Genomic DNA, 20,956 nt, shown 5'->3' with positions numbered 1-20,956 from the left:
ATTGGGGTTTCATTTACGTTTAATATTAACTGAAATGACATGTACAGGAAGAAAAAATAAAAAGAAGCAAAAGGAGAATAGATTTTTAATACTAGCAATTTTAGTATTTCAGTGATATAAGAAAGAAATATAATTTATACTATCCAATCATGGGTAATTGTAAAGCCTTTTTGTTGTCTCCATAAACTACATTCATTCAAAAAATGCCTTTTATCATAAATTAATATTACATAAATGCTTTACAAATAATTGTTGGACTATTATTAGTACAGGTAGAAAATCCCTTATCCAAGCTGCTTGGGACAGGAAAATGTTTGGATTTCAGATTTAGTTTGGATTTTGGAAAATGGGACAGTTTGGCGAGGGGATAGGACCAAGTGTAAACAGCAATACATATAATTTAGGCAATATTTACTTGTCATAATACAGCTAATACGTGCAACCTAAAGGTAGTTCTATATCATTTCTAATACTTTTGTATACATGGTACCATCAGAAAGATAGTATAGCACTGTAATCAGAAAGGTAATATTTATTGTTTTAAATAAATATAGACTATAATTTGCATTTTAGAACAGAAAACAAAAAGTTTTTGACTTACAGACGGGTAAAAATAGTAATTTTTGATCATTTTATTTAAAAAAAAAAATATTAATTAAAAAGTTTGGATTTCAGAATAAGTTTGCATTTTGTAATTCCGGATTTGGGGATTTGTACCTGTAAATAACATTTCACTGATTTTCCTATACATTCTGAAAAATGAATGGATCATTAACTCTGATTTCCTTAACCCCTTAACGACCAAGGACGTGCAGGGTTCGTCCTACAAAAAACGGTCGTTAATGACCAAGGACGTACCCTGCATGTCCTCAGGGTTTTCAAGCGCTGGAAGCGATCGTGATCGCCTCCAGTCGCTTTCAGGGTATTGCAGTGATGCAATACCCTTTTTTTAGCCACAGATGCAGAGAGGGCCTGTCTGTGGCCCTCTCTGCATCGGCCAGCGATGGTACCGATCATTGGTGGGTGGGAGGGATAGCAGGGAGGCGGGTGGGCGGCCCATCGCTGGATCAGTTCCGGATCCTCTTCATGCAGTGCACGCAAATGGTCGGGAGCGCTAGTACATTACAAGACTCAAATGTATGGGAAGGAGGGAGAGGGTGGGGGGAATAAATGTTGGGAAAGGGATCTGGATGAGGGAGGGGATATGCTATTGAGGGGGGGCAGCTACACTACATAAATTTGGCTTTTTTTAGCAAACTGGGTACTGGCAGAGAGCTATTTGGGAGGGGATCAGGGAGGTAGGGGGCTAAGGGGGGATCCAACACTGCAGAATAAATTTTAAAAAAATATATATAAAAAAAGAAAGCTTTTTATTTTAGTACTGGCAGACTTTCTGCCAGTACTTAAGATGGCGGTGACAATTGTGAGGTGGGGGAGGGAAGATAGCTGTTTGAGGGGGGTCAGGGAGGGATCAGGGGGTGGGATGTGTCAGGTGGGAGGCTGATCTCTACACTAAAGCTAAAATTAATTAACCCTACAAGCTACCTAATTAAACCCTTAACTGCTGGGCATAATACAAGTGTGGTGAGCAGCGGCATTTAGCAGCCTTCTAATTACCAAAAAGTAATGCCAAAGCCATATATGTCTGCTATTTCTGAACAAAGAGGATCCCAGAGAAGCATTTACAACCATTTGTGTCATAATTGCACAAGCTGTTTCTAAATAATAATTCAGTGAGAAAGCTAAAGTTAGTGAAAAAGTTAACGTTTTTTTTTATTTGATCGCATTTGGCGGTGAAATAGTGACATGAAATATACCAAAATGGGCCTAGATCAATACTTTGGTTTGTCTACTAAAAAAATATATATATGTACATGTGAAGGTTTATTCAGGGATTCCTGACAGAAATCAATCAATGTAACTATCGCTAATTTTGAAAAAAAAAGTGGTTTGGAAATAACATAGTGCTACTTGTACTTATTGCCCTATAAAGTGCACACAAAAAGAACATGTAAACATTGGGAATTTCTAAACTCAGGACAAAATTTAGAAACTATTTAGCATGGGTGTTTTTTGGTGGTTGTAGATATGTAACAGATTTTGGGGGTCAAAGTTAGAAAAAGTGTTTTTTTCAATTTTTTTCATCATATTTTATATTTTTTTATAGTAAATTATAAGATATGATGAAAATAATGGTATCTTTAGAAAGTCCATTTAATGGCGAGAAAAACAGTATATAATATGTGTGGGTACAGTAAATGAGTAAGAGGAAAATTACAGCTAAATACAAACACCGCAGAAATTTAAAAATAGCCCTGGTCCTTAACAGTAAGAAAATTGAAAAATGGTGTGGTCACTAAGGGGTTAAAGGGACAGTAAAGTCATAATTAGACAGAGTCGGGATTTAGACAGAGCATGTAATTTTAAACAACTTTCCAATTTGCTTCTATTATTTAATTTGCTTCCTTCTCTTGTTGTCCTTTGCTGAAAGGTTTATCTAGAAACGCTCAGGAGCAGCAAAGAACATAGGTTCTAGCTGCTGATTGTTGGCTGCATATATATGCCTATTGTCATTGGCTCATCCATGTGCTCAATTAGAAACCAGTAGTGCATTGCTGCTCCTTCAACAAATGATACCAAGAGAATGAAGCAATTTTGATAATAGAAGTAAACTGGAAAAATTGTATGTTCTACCTAAATCATGAAAGAAAATGTTTGGGGTTCATGTCCCTTTAAGTTCTTGTATTAATGTTGAAACTATACATGTGCAAATATTTGGATTGTATATAAATTATTTAAATTAAAGTTTCAATGATCAAAAATGCTTCTATATTGCTAAAGGGATATGAAACCCAAACATTTCTTTTGTTATTCAGACAGAGCATACAATTTAAAAAAAAAAATTCCAATTTGCTTTGATCATCAAATTTGCTTTGTTCCCGTGATATTCTTTGTTGAAGAGATACATAGGTAGGTGTCTGGAGCACTACATAGCAGGAAATAGTGCTGCCATCTAGTACTCTTGCAGATGGATAGCAAAACAGCTGCGACGTGTGCATGTTCGTGGGCTTATGCCCCTGCTTTTCAACAAAAGATACCAAGAGAACAAAGACATTTTGATACTAAAAGTTTATGTATACAAATATTTGTTTGAATCCATCTCATTGTCTGATCATATTTCCTCAGGAGAGACTTGATTCCGTGCGTCAGGCTTTAAGTGATAGCAAGAGACAGAACCTTCGCCTCTCGCAGACAGCTCAAGAGCAGCAGCAGCAGCTGGGGGATATGCAGCTGACCTGTAGGGAATTGCAGGCAAGAGCTGAGGACTTGCAGCAGGTAAGAGACTAAACCCAGATAATAAAGGTGCAGTTGAAATAAGGGAGGGAGAAGAAACTTCACATAATGAGAGTGCAGCTGAAATTGGAAAAGAAGGACCTACAGATAGTGTTGATTCAGCTGAAAAAAGAGAAGGACCTGCAAATGTTGAGGGTGCAGCTGAAAATATAGATGGACCTGGAGATAATGAGGGTGCAGCTGAAAATATAGATGGACCTGGAGATAATGAGGGCGCAGCTGATAATATAGATGGACCTGGAGATAATGAGGGCGCAGCTGATAATATAGATGGACCTGGAGATAATGAGGGTGCAGCTGAAAATATAGATGGACCTGGAGATAATGAGGGTGCAGCTGAAAATATAGATGGACCTGGAGATAATGAGGGCGCAGCTGAAAATATAGATGGACCTGGAGATAATGAGGGCGCAGCTGAAAATATAGATGGACCTGGAGATAATGAGGGTGCAGCTGAAAATATAGATGGACCTGGAGATAATGAGGGCGCAGCTGATAATATAGATGGACCTGGAGATAATGAGGGTGCAGCTGAAAATATAGATGGACCTGGAGATAATGAGGGTGCAGCTGAAAATATAGATGGACCTAGAGATAATGAGGGTGCAGCTGAAAATATAGATGGACCTAGAGATAATGAGGGTGCAGCTGAAATTAGGGAAGGAGAAGGTACTACATAGGGCGGAGCTGCATACGGTGGTAGTGCAGCTAAAAAAGTAAGTACCCTACCAATTTTAAGTTTTCTTTGTTAATTATATGCAGCTGAAATAAAAAAAACAAGGAGGGCCAGAATAAACAAGCACTTGCAGGCAGATTAGGAAAACTATCGGCTAGATTACGAGTTTTGCGGTATAAATGAAAAAGCAGCGTTATGGCTTTTTTTCACCACCGCTGGTATTATGAGTTTTGAAGGTTTAGCTGCACCGCACACTTTTTTGGCCGTAACGCAACGTAACTACCACAGCTTTCAAAAAGTCCTTTTTCAATGGGACTTCCATAGCGCCGGTATTACGAGTTTGCCTGTCCGGCTAAAAAGTGAGCGGTACAGCCTATACCGTCAAGATCCGTACCGTAAACTGAAAGTCAGTAGTTATGGCTTTTATGTTACAAAGCCGTAGCATAAAACTCATAACTAAAGTGCTAAAAAGTACACTAACACCCATAAACTACCTATTAACCCCTAAACCGAGGCCCTCCCGCATCGCAAACACTAAAATAAAATTATTAACCCCTAATATGCCGTTCCGGACATCGCCGCCACTATAATAAACATATTAACCCCTAAACCGCCGCACTCCCGCATCGTAAACACTAGTTAAATATTATTAACCCCTAATCTGCTGTCCCTAACATCGCCGCAACCTACATTACTGTTATTAACCCCTAATCTGCTGTCCCTAACATCGCCGCCACTATACTAAAGTTATTCACCCCTAAACCTAACCCAAAGTCTAACCCTAGCCCTAACACCCACTAACTTTAATATATTTAAAATAAATCTAAATAAAAATTACTATCATTAACTAAATAATTCCTATTTAAAACTAAATACTTACCTATAAAATAAACCCTTAACTTGCTATAATATAACTAATAGTTACATTGTAGCTAGCTTAGGTTTTATTTTTATTTCACAGGTAAGTTTCTATTTATTTCAATTAGGTAGACTAGTTACTAAATAGTTATTAACTATTTACTAGCTACCTAGCTAAAATAAATACAAATTTACCTGTAAAATAAAACCTAACCTGAGTTACACTAACACCTAACCTTACACTACAATTAAATAAATTACATTAATTAAATACAATTAACTAAATTACAACAACAAAAACACTAAATTACACAAAATAAAAAAGAAATTATCAAATATTTAAACTTATTACACCTAATCTAATAGCCCTATCAAAATAAAAAAGCCCCCCAAAATAAAAAAAACCCTAGCCTACAATAAACTACCAATGACCCTTAAAAGGGCCTTTTGCGGGGCATTGTCCCAAAGAAATCAGCTCTTTTACCTGTAAAAAAATAATACAAACAGCCCCCCAACAGTAAAACCAACCACCCACACAACCAAACCCCCAAATAAAATCCTATCTAAAAAAACCTAAGCTCCCCATTGCCCTGAAAAGGGCATTTAGCTCTTTTTCTGCCCAAACCCTAAGCTAAAAATAAAACCCACCCAATAAACCCTTAAAAAAACACTAACTCCCTAAGATCCACTTACAGTTTTTGAAGACCGGACATCCATCCTCAACGAAGCCGGGAGAAGTCTTCATCCAAGTGGCAAGAAGTGGTCCTCCAGACGGGCAGAAGTCTTCATCCAGACGGCATCTTCTATCTTCATCCATCCGATGCGGAGCGGCTCCATCTTCAAGACATCCGGCGCAGAGCATCCTCTTCTTTCCATGGCTCTTCAAGAATGAATTCTCCTTTAAATGATGTCATCCAAGATTGTTGTCCCTTGATTCCGAATCGGAATTAAAGGTGAAAAAATCCTAATGGCTGATGCAATCAGCCAATAGGATTGAGCTTCAATCCTATTGGCTGATCCAATCAGCCAATAGGATTGAGCTCGCATTCTATTGGCTGTTCCAATCAGCCAATAGAATGCAAGCTCAATCCTTTTGGCTGATTGCATCAGCCAATAGGATTTTTCACCTTTAATTCCGATTGGCTGATAAAATTCTATCAGCCAATCAGAATTCAAGGGACGCCATCTTGGATGACGTCATTTAAAGGAGAATTCATTCTTGAAGAGCCATGGAAAGAAGAGGATGCTCTGTGCCGGATGTCTTGAAGATGGAGCCGCTCTGCGTCGAAAGGATGAAGATAGAAGATGCCGTCTGGATGAAGACTTCTGCCCGTCTGGAGGACCACTTCTTGCCGCTTGGATGAAGACTTCTCCCGGCTTCGTTGAGGACTTCTTGCCGCTTGGATGAAGACTTCTCCCGGCTTCGTTGAGGATGGATGTCCGGTCTTCAAAAACTGTAAGTGGATCTTCAGGGGTTAGTGTTAGGTTTTTTTAAGGGTTTATTGGGTGGGTTTTATTTTTAGCTTAGGGTTTGGGCAGAAAAAAGAGCTAAATGCCCTTTTAAGAGCAATGCCCATACAAATGCCCTTTTCAGGGCAATGGGGAGCTTAGGTTTTTTTAGATAGGATTTTCTTTGGGGGGTTTGGTTGTGTGGGTGGTGGGTTTTACTATTGGGGGGTTGTTTGTATTATTTTTTTACAGGTAAAAGAGCTGATTTCTTTGGGGCAATGCCCCACAAAAGGCCCTTTTAAGGGCCATTGGTAGTTTATTGTAGGCTAGGGTTTTTTTTTTATTTTGGGGGGGATTTTTTATTTTGATAGGGCTATTAGATTAGGTGTAATTAGTTTAAATATTTGATAATTTCTTTTTTATTTTGTGTAATTTAGTGTTTGTTTGTTTTTGTAATTTAGTTAATTGTATTTAATTAATGTAATTTATTTAATTGTAGTGTAAGGTTAGGTTTTAGTGTAACTCAGGTTAGGTTTTATTTTACAGGTAAATTTGTATTTATTTTAACTAGGTAGCTAGTAAATAGTTAATAACTATTTACTTACTAGTCTACCTAGTTAAAATAAATACAAACTTTCCTGTAAAATAAAAATAAAAGCTAAGATAGCTACAATGTAACTATTAGTTATATTGTAGCTAGCTTAGGGTTTATTTTACAGGTAATTATTTAGTTAATGATAGTAATTTTTATTTAGATTTATTTTAATTATATTAAAGTTAGTGGGTGTTAGGGTTAGACTTAGGGTTAGGTTTAGGGGTTAATAACTTTAGTATAGTGGCGGCGACGTTGGAGGCAGCAGATTAGGGGTTAATAAGTGTAGGTAGGTGGCGGTGATGTTGGGGGCGGCAGATTAGGGGTTAATAAGCAGATTAGGGGTGTTTAGACTCAGGGTTTATGTTAGGGTGTTAGGTGTACACATAACTTTTGTTTCCCCATAGGAATCAATGGGGCTGCTTTACGGAGTTTACACACCTTTATTGCAGGTGTTAAGCTTTTTTTTAGCCGGCTCTCCCTATTGATGTCTATGGGGAAATCGTGCACGAGCACGTAAAACCAGCTCAAAGCAGCGCTGGTATTTGAGTGCGGTATGGAGCTCAATTTTGCTCAACGCTACAATATTGCCTGCTAACGCCGGGTTATTGAAAACCTGTAATAGCAGCGCTATAGGGAGGTGAACTTGCAAGTTAGCACCAAGACGCTTATAACGCAAAACTCGTAATCTAGCTGTATGAATATAAAAACATAATTGTAATCGCTAGAATTGCCCTACCTAGGGGGTTTGTCTAGTGTTTCAGGGTCTGCTTCTTCTGGAATAATGTCCTTTCCTATTTCCATTGAGATGCTTGAGCCCTCCTCTAAATCTGCATCTTTTTTTTAAAGTACTTAGTCTCTAAAATGTTATTACTTTGTGCACCTTTTGTATCTTCATAATTGATAAATATGAATTAAGTCTTATGCTTTTCCTAAAAGTCTCTGCTGAAGCAGCAGCAGAAGGAGGCAGAGCAAGGAACTGTGTTGGTGGAACTTCAGGAGAAACTGAAGATGTTGCAAGCGGACAAGACACAGGCTGAGCTTGACAAGAAGGAGTTTCGCCATTCTGCCGTTTATCTAGAGAAAGGAAATAACACACTGAGAGCCACCCTAGATACGGTAAAGTAACAGAAACAACCCATTTAATACAGAAAACTCCACTGTAATGGAAAACCCACTTTCCTTGCTGTAGTCTCATTTGTTGCATCATTAATTCAACTTATTGGCCTCTATGTATGAAGCCGTCTACTTTCCTGCATTCGCCGGCCCAATACGCTCGCCTGAGCTCGCCTACCATCGCTGCCGCGGACCTGAATACGTTCGCCAAAGTTATCAAGAAAGCTGTCAAGAAGCCGCGCACCAAGTACGGGGCGATGAGCAGCGGACTGTTGTTAACTAACAGTCATCGATCTCGCTGCTCATCGGCTTCTTCGCAGCTTTCTTGCTAGCCTGTCACTAAGCACCCACACTAAACTATACTGTTTTACCCCCTAAACCGCCGCTCCCGGAGCCACCCGCAGCTAAATAAAGTTATTACCCCCTAAACCGCCGCTCCTGGACCCCGCCGCAACTATAATAAATATATTACCCCCTAAACCTGGACCCCGCCGCCACCTACATTATACCTATTAACCCCTAATCTGCTGCCCCCTATACCGCCGCCACCTATATTAAAGTTATTAACCCCTATCCTGCGGATCCCGGACCCCGCCGCAACTAAATTGTTTAACCCCTAAACCGCCGCACCCGGAGCCCACCGCCACCTACATTACATTTATTAACCCCTATCCTGCCCCCCACTACACCGCCGCCACCTACATTAAACTCATTAACCCCTAAACCACCGCTCCCGGACCCCGCCGCAACTAAATTAAATGTTTAACCCCTAAACCGCCGCTCCCGGACCCCGCCGCCACCTATATTAAACTTATTAACCCCTATCCTGCCCCCCTATACCACCGCCACCTATATTAAACTTATTAACCCCTAAACCTAAGTCTAACACTAACACCCCCCTAACTTTAATATTATTTTAATAAATCTAAATAAAACTTACTATTATTAACTAAATTATTCCTATTTAAAAATAAATACTTACCTGTAAAATAAACCCTAAGATAGCTACAATATAATTAATAATTATATTGTAGCTATTTTAGGATTTATTTTTATTTTACAGGCAACTTTGTATTTATTTAAACTAGGTAGAATAGTTATTAAATAGTTAATAACTATTTAATAGCTACCTAGCTAAAATACTTACAAAATTACCTGTAAAATAAATCCTATTTGGAGCGGCCACTGCTCCATAACTTGTCTGCCTGCTCTGAGACGGCGGACAGAAATCAACCCGATCGAATACGATCGGGCTGATTGCCACCCCCTGCTAGCGGCCGATTGGCCGTGAATCTGCAGGGGGCGGCATTGCACCAGCAGTTCACAAGAACTGCTGGTGCATTGATAAATGCTGACAGCGTATGCTGTCGGCATTTATTGATGTGCAGCGGACATGATAAGCTACTTTGTTTCATGTCCGTTTGCACATTGTTTAATATGCCCCTTATAATGAATATTTAGTAGTCATGTATTCGTGGGATACTACTCTTAAACAAAAATTATGTTCTTAAAAAAAAATTAATAAAATAAAAAATGCGACTAAAAAATGAAGCATTTATGTCATAAAAATGCTATAATTTTAGTGAATTTCAAATCACAATTCATAATTTTAATAATCAGAAAAATATTTTTATGAAATGTCCAGATTCAATAACCAATAAATTGTACCAATCTGAACATTTGAAATGAAAGCATTTCTTTTGCAAGATGTACCGAGTCCACAGATTCATCCTAACTTGTGGGATATTGTCTTTCCTGACAGGAAGTAGCAAAGAGATCACCACAACAGAGCTGTCTATATAGCTCCCCCCTTAACTCCACCCCCCAGTCATTCTCTTTGCTGGCTCTAAGCAGGAAGGGTAAAGAGAAGAGGTGTTAAACAGTTAGTTTTATTTTATCTTCAATCAAGTGTTTGTTATTTTAAATGGTACCGGTGTTGTACTATTTACTCTCAGGCAGGACATAGATGAAGATTTCTGCCTGGAGGAGGATGATCTTATCATTTGTAACTAAGGTCCACTGCTGTTGCCACAGAAGCTGAGGAGTACAGGAAAACTTCAGTGTGAGGAAAGGGTTTCTTGCTATACAGCAATGAGGTATGTTCAGTCATATTTTCTGCAGAGACTGTGTTAACTCAGAAAGGCTGACAGTGTCCCCATTAGGGGAAGGGTAAGCAGTAATCCTAGTGTTATCAGAGGTTTTTACTAGCTTGCATAAAGGGTTAATTTTTTGTGGGCACTCAGTTTGTTATGTGAATTTGGGACAAACGTTTTTGTGTCTGGGAGTAACGTTTTCTGTTTTATGGGACATTTGCTTGAGGGTTCTTTGGGGTTGTTTATAACCCACATGGCTTTCAGGCAGGGTTTGTTAGTTTTGTGTAGGCCCCAGCAACATCGAGTGAGGTGGGCGGGGCTTACATTTACAAGCAGCAAGCAACTTCTCCTGAGGTCCTGATATTCTTCTGAGGGACTAATTGAAGCTTTAAACCCCATATTATCGCTTCCTAAGGGCAGGTAGGGCCATAACAGAGCTTTGGCAAGCTGCTTTAGGGGGTTTTAACCGGTTTTAGACAATTATAAATCCGTTTTTTTTCATTTGGGGGTCTATTGCTTTTTTACTTGTGGTGCAATCCTTCTAAAGCTTAGTGGGTACACTGTTAAAATTTCGGAATTTTTGAAGCAATTTTAACTTGTTTTGCAGTTTGTGTATGCCTTTTTTTACTCTTAAAGGTACAGTACCGTTTTTGCAAATTGTGTTTTTTTTATTAAATAAAGTGTTTTCCAAGCTTACTTGCTTCATTACTAGCCTGTTAAACATGTCTGACACTGAGGAAACTCATTGTTCAATTTGTTTAGAAACCATTGTGGAACCCCCTCTAAGAATGTGTCCCAATTGTACTGATATGTCTATAAATTGCAAACAGCATATTTTGACTTATAAGAATTTGGCATTAAATGATTCTCAGACAAAAGGAAATCAGGTTTCGCCATCTAGTTCTCCCCAAGTGTCACAACCAGTTACGCCCGCACAAGCGACGCCAAGTACTTCTAGTGCGTCTAATTCTTTCACCTTGCAAAATATGGCCTCAGTTATGAATACTACCCTCACAGAGGTTTTATCTAAACTGCCAGGGTTGCAAGGGAAGTGCAGTAGCTCTGGGTTAAGAACAAATGCTGAGCCTTCTGACGCTTTAGTAGTCGTATCCGATATTCCCTCACAATGTTCTGAGGTAGAGATGAGGGATTTGCGGTCTGAGGGAGAGATTTCTGATTCAGGAAAGATGTTCCCTCAGACAGATTCAGATATGACGGCATTTAAATTTAAGCTAGAGCACCTCCGTTTATTGCTCAGGGAGGTTTTAGCTACTCTGGATGATTGTGACCCTATTGTCGCTCCAGAGAAATTGTGTAAAATGGACAAATATTTAGAGGTTCCTGTTTACACTGATGTTTTTCCAGTCCCTAAGAGGATTTCGGACATTGTTACTAAGGAGTGGGATAGACCAGGTATTCCGTTCGCTCCCCCTCCTGTTTTTAAGAAAATGTTCCCCATTTCTGACACCATAAAGGACTCATGGCAGAAGGTCCCTAAGGTGGAGGGAGCTATTTCTACTCTGGCTAAGCGTACAACTATACCTATTGAAGTCAGTTGTGCTTTCATTGATCCTATGGATAAAAAGTTAGAGGGTCTCCTAAAGAAAATTTTTGTTCATTAGGGTTTTCTTCTTCAACCTATAGCGTGCATTGTTCCAGTAAACACTGCAGCTGCTTTTTGGTTTGAGGCTCTAGAAGAGGCTCTTCAGACCCCACTAGATGATATTTTGGACAGAATTAAGGCCCTTAAGTTGGCTAATTCTTTTATTACAGACGCCGCTTTTCATCTTGCTAAGTTAGCGGCAAAGAATTCAGGTTTTGCCATTTTAGCACAAAAAGCGTTATGGCTTAAGTCCTGGTCAGCTGATGTGTCATCTAAATCTAAGCTTTTGACCATCCCTTTCAAAGGTAAGACCCTATTCGGCCCTGCACTGAAAGAGATCATTTCAGACATCACTGGAGGGAAGGGTCATGCCCTCCCTCAAGATAAGTCAAATTAGAAAAGGACCAAAAAAAATAATTTTCATTCCTTTCGAAACTTCAAGGGTGGTCCCGCTTCCTCTTCCCCTGCTGCAAAGCAAGAGGGGAACTTTGCTCAATCCAAGCCAACCTGGAGACCTAACCAGGCTTGGAACAAGGGTAAACAGGCCAAAAAGCCTGCTGCTGCCACTAGACAGCATGAAGGGGTAGCCCCCCATCCGGGACCGGATCAAGTAGGGGGCAGACTTTCTCTCTTTGCTCAGGCCTGGGCAAGAGACGTTCAGGACTCCTGGGCCGTAGAAATTGTAACCCAGGGGTATCTCCTAGATTTCAAAGATTCTCCTCCAAGGGGGAGCTTCCATTTTTCTCAATTGTCTGTAAAACAGACAAAAAGAGAGGCGTTCTTACGCTGTGTAGAAGACCTTTTTACCATGGGAGTGATCTGCCCAGTTCCGAAAACAGAACAGGGGCAAGGTTTCTACTCCAATCTGTTTGTGGTTCCCAAAAAAGAGGAAACCTTCAGACCAATTCTAGATCTCAAGATCCTAAACCAATTCCTAAGAGTTCCATCCTTCAAGATGGAGACCATTCGGACTATTTTACCAATGATCCAGGAGGGTCAATATATGACTACTGTGGATCTAAAGGATGCGTATCTACACATTCCTATCCACAAAGATTATCACCAGTTCCTCAGGTTTGCCTTTCTGGACAGGCATTACCAGTTTGTGGCTCTTCCGTTCGGGTTGGCCACTGCGCCAAGAATCTTCACAAAGGTGCTAGGGTCCCTTCTGGCGGTCCTAAGCTCGAGGGGCATAGCAGTGGCGCCTTATCTAGACGACATCTTAATTCAAGCGCCGACTTTCCAACTTGCCAAGTCTCACACGGACTTAGTGTTGGCCTTTCTAAGATCTCATGGGTGGAAAGTGAACGTGAAAAAGAGTTCTCTTATTCCTCTCACAAGAGTTCCATTCCTGGGAACTCTGATAGATTCGGTGGACATGAAAATATTTCTGACGGAGGTCAGGAAATCAAAGATTTTAACCACCTGCCGAGCTCTTCATTCCATTCCTCGGCCGTCAGTGGCTCAGTGTATGGAGGTAATCGGACTTATGGTAGCGGCAATGGACATAGTTCCGTTTGCTCGCTTGCATCTCAGACCACTGCAACTATGCATGCTCAGACAGTGGAATGGGGATTCTGCAGATTTATCTCCTTAGATAAATCTGGATCAAGAGACCAGAGACTCTCTTCTTTGGTGGTTGTCACAGGATAAGCTGTCCAGGGGAATGTGTTTCAGCAGGCCAGCGTGGGTTATTGTGACGACGGACGCCAGCGTACTGGGCTGGGGTGCAGTCTGGAATTCCCTGAAAGCACAGGGTTTGTGGACTCAGGAGGAGGCCCTCCTACCGATAAATATTCTGGAATTAAGAGCGATATTCAATGCTCTTCAGGCGTGGCCTCAGCTGGCTTCGGCCGGATTCATCAGGTTTCAGTCAGACAACATCACGACTGTAGCTTAGATCAATCATCAGGGGGGAACAAAGAGTTCCTTGGCGATGATAGAAGTTTCCAGGATAATCCGATGGGCAGAGACTCACTCTTGCCATCTATCAGTGATCTATATCCCAGGGGTGGAGAACTGGGAAGCAGATTTTCTAAGTCGTCAGACTTTTCATCCGGGGGAGTGGGAGCTCCATCTGGAGGTGTTTGCTCAACTGGTTCAGCTATGGGGCACACCAGAATTGGATCTGATGGCGTCTCCTCAGAACGCCAAACTTCCTCGTTACAGATCCAGGTCAAGGGATCCTCAGGCAGTACTGATAGATGCTCTTGCAGTACCTGGCTTATGTGTTTCCACCATTCTCTCTCCTTTCGCGTCTGATTGCCAGAATCAAACAGGAGAGAGCTTCGGTGATTTTGATAGCGCCTGCGTGGTCACGCAGGACTTGGTATGCAGACCTGGTGGACATGTCATCTCTGTCACCATGGACTCTGCCACTGAGACGGGACCTTTTGATTCAAGGTCCATTCAAGCATCCAAATCTAATTTCTCTGCAACTGACTGCTTGGAGATTGAACGCTTGATTTTATCAAAGCGGGGTTTCTCTGAGTCGGTCATACAGGGAGTGCAGAATTATTAGGCAAATGAGTATTTTGACCACATCATCCTCTTTATGCATGTTGTCTTACTCCAAGCTGTATAGGCTCGAAAGCCTACTACCAATTAAGCATATTAGGTGATGTGCATCTCTGTAATGAGAAGGGGTGTGGTCTAATGACATCAACACCCTATATAAGGTGTGCATAATTATTAGGCAACTTCCTTTCCTTTGGCAAAATGGGTCAAAAGAAGGACTTGACAGGCTCAGAAAAGTCAAAAATAGTGAGATATCTTGCAGAGGGATGCAGCACTCTTAAAATTGCAAAGCTTCTGAAGCGTGATCATCGAACAATCAAGCGTTTCATTCAAAATAGTCAACAGGGTCGCAAGAAGCGTGTGGAAAAACCAAGGCGCAAAATAACTGCCCATGAACTGAGAAAAGTCAAGCGTGCAGCTGCCAAGATGCCACTTGCCACCAGTTTGGCCATATTTCAGAGCTGCAACATCACTGGAGTGCCCAAAAGCACAAGGTGTGCAATACTCAGAGACATGGCCAAGGTAAGAAAGGCTGAAAGACGACCACCACTGAACAAGACACACAAGTTGAAACGTCAAGACTGGGCCAAGAAATATCTCAAGACTTATTTTTCTAAGGTTTTATGGACTAATGAAATGAGAGTGAGTCTTGATGGGCCAGATGGATGGGCCCGTGGCTGGATTGGTAAAGGGCAGAGAGCTCCAGTCCGACTCAGACGCCAGCAAGGTGGAGGTGGAGTACTGGTTTGGGCTGGTATCATCAAAGATGAGCTTGTGGGGCCTTTTCGGGTTGAGGATGGAGTCAAGCTCAACTCCCAGTCCTACTGCCAGTTTCTGGAAGACACCTTCTTCAAGCAGTGGTACAGGAAGAAGTCTGCATCCTTCAAGAAAAACATGATTTTCATGCAGGACAATGCTCCATCACACGCGTCCAAGTACTCCACAGCGTGGCTGGCAAGAAAGGGTATAAAAGAAGAAAATCTAATGACATGGCCTCCTTGTTCACCTGATCTGAACCCCATTGAGAACCTGTGGTCCATCATCAAATGTGAGATTTACAAGGAGGGAAAACAGTACACCTCTCTGAACAGTGTCTGGGAGGCTGTGGTTGCTGCTGCACGCAATGTTGATGGTGAACAGATCAAAACACTGACAGAATCCATGGATGGCAGGCTTTTGAGTGTCCTTGCAAAGAAAGGTGGCTATATTGGTCACTGATTTGTTTTTGTTTTGTTTTTGAATGTCAGAAATGTATATTTGTGAATGTTGAGATGTTATATTGGTTTCACTGGTAAAAATAAATAATTGAAATGGGTATATATTTGTTTTTTGTTAAGTTGCCTAATAATTATGCACAGTAATAGTCACCTGCACACACAGATATCCCCCTAAAATAGCTATAACTAAAAACAAACTAAAAACTACTTCCAAAACTATTCAGCTTTGATATTAATGAGTTTTTTGGGTTCATTGAGAACATGGTTGTTGTTCAATAATAAAATTAATCCTCAAAAATACAACTTGCCTAATAATTCTGCACTCCCTGTAGATACCTTGATTCAGGCTCGAAAGCCTGTCACCAGGAAGATCTATCATAAGATATGGCGTAAATATTTTTTTTGGTGTGAATCCAAAGACTACTCATGGAGTAAGATCAGGATTCCTAGGATTTTGTCTTTTCTCCAAGAAGGATTGGAGAAAGGATTGTCCGCTAGTTCCTTAAAGGGACAGATATCTGCTTTGTCTATTCTGTTGCACAAGCGTCTGGTGGATGTCCCAGACATTCGGGCTTTTTGTCAGGCTTTAGTTAGAATTAAGCCTGTGTTTAAACCTGTTGCTCCGCCATGGAGTCTCAATTTAGTTCTTAAAGTTCTTCAGGGGGTTCCGTTTGAACCCATGCATTCCATAGATATTAAGCTTCTATCTTTGAAAGTTCTGTTTCTAGTTGCTATCTCTTCAGCTCGAAGAGTTTCTGAACTATCTGCATTACAATGTGACTCGCCTTATCTTGTTTTCCATGCTGATAAGGTGGTTTTGCGTACCAAACCTGGGTTCCTCCCAAAGGTTGTTTCTAACAGGAATATCAATCAGGAAATTGTTGTTCCTTCTCTGTGTCCTAATCCTTCTTCTAAGAAGGAACGTCTGTTGCACAACTTGGACGTGGTTCGTGCCTTGAAGTTTTATTTGCAGGCAACCAAAGATTTTCGCCAATCATCTTCTTTGTTTGTTGTCTATGCTGGAAAGCGTAGAGGTCAAAAGGCTACGGCTACCTCTCTTTCCTTTTGGCTGAAAAGCATCATCCGTTTGGCTTATGAGACTGCTGGACAGCAGCCTCCTGAAAGAATTACAGCTCACTCCACTAGAGCGGTGGCTTCCACATGGGCTTTTAAAAATGATGCTTCTGTTGAACAGATTTGTAAGGCTGCGACTTGGTCTTCGCTTCATACCTTTTCCAAATTTTCCAAATTTGATACTTTTGCTTCTTCGGAGGCTATTTTTGGGAGAAAGGTTTTGCAAGCAGTGGTGCCTTCCGTTTAGGTTCCTGTCTTGTCCCTCCCTTCATCCGTGTCCTAAAGCTTTGGTATTGGTATCCCACAAGTTAGGATGAATCCGTGGACTCGGTACATCTTGCAAAAGAAAACAGAATTTATGCTTACCTGATAAATTTCTTTCTTTTGCGATGTACCGAGTCCACGGCCCACTCTGTCTATTCAAGACAGATAGTATTTTTTATGTAAACTTCAGTCACCTCTGCACCTTATAGTTTCTCCTTTTCTTCCTTGGCCTTAGGTCGAATGACTGGGGGGTGGAGTTAAGGGGGGAGCTATATAGACAGCTCTGCTGTGGTGCTCTCTTTGCTACTTCCTGTCAGGAAGGACAATATCCCACAAGTTAGGATGAATCTGTGGACTCGGTACATCGCAAAAGAAAGAAATTTATCAGGTAAGCATAAATTCTGTTTTTTACATCATTATTTCCAGTCCTGGATGCATATTTTTTTTTAATTTATTTTATACTGAATATTGTGAAATTTCCTGGTTAACAGATCATTTTTGGGTCTATCTATCTAGCTATTTATAACTTTGAGTGTAAATATTGCACTGTTTTGAAATTACTGCTCATAAAGTGCCAGTATATACAGTATAATTAATAGGATACGATGCCCTTGACGTCAGTTTTGAAAGCGTAATCCATTGTCTTTAGTTACTTGGATTCACGAAAGAGCTACATGGGTTTAAAAAAGGTTTATAAATGATTTTGAGATATTATAAGATATTTTTTAGCCTGAACTACATAACTTATCTTAGAAACACACCATTTTATTATTGACAGCATGACTAATGCATTTGTAAAGTTTTGTTAAATAATAATATACAACATGATGTTATATATTCAGTGAGTTTGTATAGAGAGTTGGCACAAATCTGTGGCATTGAGTCATTAGTGTTGTGCTAAAAAGATTACCATCTGCTCACACAGGTTAAGCGGGAGCAGTTGCGTCTGGAAGGGGAAGCACAGCGTCTCAGTATAGAGAAGGATCAACTCAACCAGTCATTAAATACCTTGAGAAAGGACCTGACAGAAGCACACAAGCACAATCAGTACCTACAGGTAAAAGATGTAATGGAGAATGAAGTGTTCCTGGGCAGTCTGGCCCTGGAGAAATGAATAGCTTTTGAATTTGCCAATCTGGACATTCTTCAGTATTGATTCTCATTATGATGTGTTACACAGGGATAAACCTTGCCTAACCTGAGTTAAAAGTAGGGTTATGGAGCAAAGGGACAGCTGGTTTGGTGCAGACAAACTTAACTATCCTTTCATAGTTGTTGTTATAAAAAAAAAATACTATTCAGAATTCGCTCAGCTTTATTTGACACCTGAGTGATAATCAGTCAGCCTTGTCCCACATCATAGAGCTTCATTCCAAATTTATCTTTTCTATAACACAATATACATATTATTTAAGAACCTGAACACTCCATCAATCATCCAGGCTCTACTCAAAGCCTTTCTACAAATGTCCCATATTATAGGATCAAATAACAGATCTGGAGCGAAGTCACGCGCAGCGCCTGATGGAAATAAGCATGAGACACCGCCAGGAGCTGGAATCTGAGAACGAGAGGCTGCGTAATACCCAGCAGCTGGCTGATAGTACCCTGGATTCCCGAGAGAAAGTTCATAAACAGAGAGTGAAAGTGTTAGAGGAGCAGGTAAGTAGTCTACCCTGCAGCATTACATGATTTCATTGTTAGCATGTGTGCGAGGGAATAGACACACTTGACACTGTTGCACCAGCTACATTCTTGGCACAACATTCTACCAGATGACATTTTCCTTCTACCGATATGCTGTGTCTAAACTAATAGTATTTAATATACATAACTCTACACCACTGCTCAGATTTAAAGTTTTACACGGGATCTATTTTATGTTTTATTATAAATTAAAAATACGATGATAAAAAGATATATTTCTGTTTAAACACTTCTTAAATTACACAGGCCCACAGAAAGCACAGGAATGGAAAAGATACAGAGAAGATATGCACTCTGTAAAATACAAATGTTAATAGATTTAAGAGTAGAGTACAGATAAAAAAGATAAGGGGGCTGCTTTGTAGCCCCTTATGGGTAGATATATTAAGCTACATACGCAGCTTTTTGGCCTGTGTGGAGCAGGTTTGCATAAGCGAGCCTGCTGCCACATATTTAAATGGACAGACTACTTGAAATTGTTTCAAAAGTGAGATAATCCCTTTATTACCCATTCCCCAGTTTTGCATAACCATCAGTGTTATATTAATACACTTTTTCCCTCTGTGATTACCTTGTATCTAAGCCTCTGCAGACTGCCCCCTTATCTCAGTGCTTTTGATAGACTTGTATTTTAGCCAATAAGTGCTGACTGTTAAGTAACTCCACGGGAGTGAGCACAATGTTATCTATATGCAACACATAACCTAGCACTGTCTAACTGTAAAAAAAAATGTTAAAATTCACTGAGATAAGAGGCGGGCATGCCCTATCTGAATCATGAAAGTTTAATTTTGACTTGACTGTTGCTTTAAGAAGAAGAAACTGCTTCTATTTCCTCACCACCTCATAAGAAGGGGTGAGATCAGTCACCGTAAAACTCGCTCATTCGAGGGAATAGACATTCCCTGCTTTAGCGTAATTGGTTGCGCTGGAGTAGCATTGCACAAGAAAATCTACCCTTAGTTTTAAAGGCACCATCCAGACCCAATACTTATTCTTTATTAATTATTGTTACATACCAGACAAGTATCTTGTAACGGGTTTCACATATGTAAACTTGTAAGCTGTTTTCTTGTATGACAGTTTAACAGTGCATGTTTAATATTTTTCAGTTAGCTGTTTCATATTGCACATGCACAAATCAGCGTGTGCAAATAGGAAAACGTATTCACTAGTCGGTTGTGATTGGAGAAACTTAACATACCAAAATATACACGCAATAGTTGGGCGGAGCTTGGTGGACATTTTCAGCTTCTAACAATTGATGAATATTTATTTATTAAAAGCTTATAGATGTGGGACCACTTGCAGGATGCTTCTATGGTATGTAACAATAAATAATCAAAATGATGTATTGAGTCTAGACTGTTCCTTTAAGGTATTATATCAATATCATACTCAAAAGTATTCTAATATGCATAGCAAAGGACATCATTTTAAAATGTTAAAATATTTTTAAATCCTGTAAGTAAAAACTGTTTAAATTTAAATTCAAACTGACAAATCCTTACTAGCTAATAACTCCTTTAGCTGTGCCTGAAAAGAAAATATTAGTTTGGTCAGGACAGGAACATGTATGTTTTAAACATGAAAACGACTGTATTTATATTTTAAATGCTCTCTTTTAAATATAAAGGATTTAAAACAATAAATAAAAAAAAAATGGTATGTTTTATCAAGTATAAACTATTTGTAAAATATGTTTATTTGATTGTACAATGCCACATGCCTTATTATTGCTTTCTGCGCCCTCACCACCTGCGCCCTCACCACCTGCCAGTATTATCATTGTCAGTCATACTATGTAATAAAATAATTCCCTTTTTTGTCCTCCTAGGTTAGCACTTTGCAGGAACAGCTGGATCAGGAAGCAAGGCGCAGACAGAGCCTTCTCTCTGGCCATTGATTCATCAGTTATGCAGCTGAGAAGACGATGACAGACCAAATACCAGCTGAGGGGGCAGCAAGTGTCATGCCAGGCTTACTCAATAAAACCACATCCGCTGTGGGCATGTTACTAGCCACATTACTTTATGCTGTGATATGCCAAAGTTACTTTCCAGAGAATGCAAACAATTTGCTGAGCCATTTCTTTAAAGTGCCTTGGAATACATTATTACTTTGATGTCTTCTGTGTTTCTAATATTGGGAGTTAAATCGAAAAAATGCAGTCATTGTTTACTTAATACGTTAATAGTTTTTTTTTTTCTTCATTTTGTCTTGTTTACTGTTTTTTTAATGAAATATAGATATATTTATACCATTTTTGTTAACATGTTTTGTTACTTTTATAACTTAAATGACAATATTTTAATACAGGGATGAGAAAAGGCAGAAGCAGTGATTAATGATTTAATAAACAAATCCAGATTTCAGGGAGACACAAGTTAAAATGTTTGGATACACATAGGGACAAGACCCTGTGTATATGTAGCT

The 20,956-nt window shown here is 39.9% G+C and overlaps 1 protein-coding gene across 1 annotated transcript in view; it reads left to right on the top strand.

Annotated features, from left to right (window-relative positions):
• LOC128657266 (rootletin-like) overlaps positions 1–20,658 on the top strand; it is a 282,131-nt gene extending 261,473 nt beyond the window's left edge. Inside the window, exons 32-36 of the mRNA XM_053711546.1 lie at positions 3,187–3,336; positions 7,869–8,048; positions 17,739–17,870; positions 18,296–18,475; positions 20,358–20,658. Of these exons, the coding sequence (XP_053567521.1) occupies positions 3,187–3,336; positions 7,869–8,048; positions 17,739–17,870; positions 18,296–18,475; positions 20,358–20,426 (711 nt within the window). The 3' untranslated portion in view covers positions 20,427–20,658. The remainder of the gene's footprint in view (positions 1–3,186; positions 3,337–7,868; positions 8,049–17,738; positions 17,871–18,295; positions 18,476–20,357) is intronic.
• The last annotated feature ends 298 nt before the right edge of the window (positions 20,659–20,956 follow it).

This window comes from Bombina bombina, chromosome 4 (assembly GCF_027579735.1).
Source record: "Bombina bombina isolate aBomBom1 chromosome 4, aBomBom1.pri, whole genome shotgun sequence".
In the NCBI taxonomy this organism is placed as follows: domain Eukaryota; kingdom Metazoa; phylum Chordata; class Amphibia; order Anura; family Bombinatoridae; genus Bombina; species Bombina bombina.
This window is presented reverse-complemented; position numbering and strand designations above follow the sequence as displayed.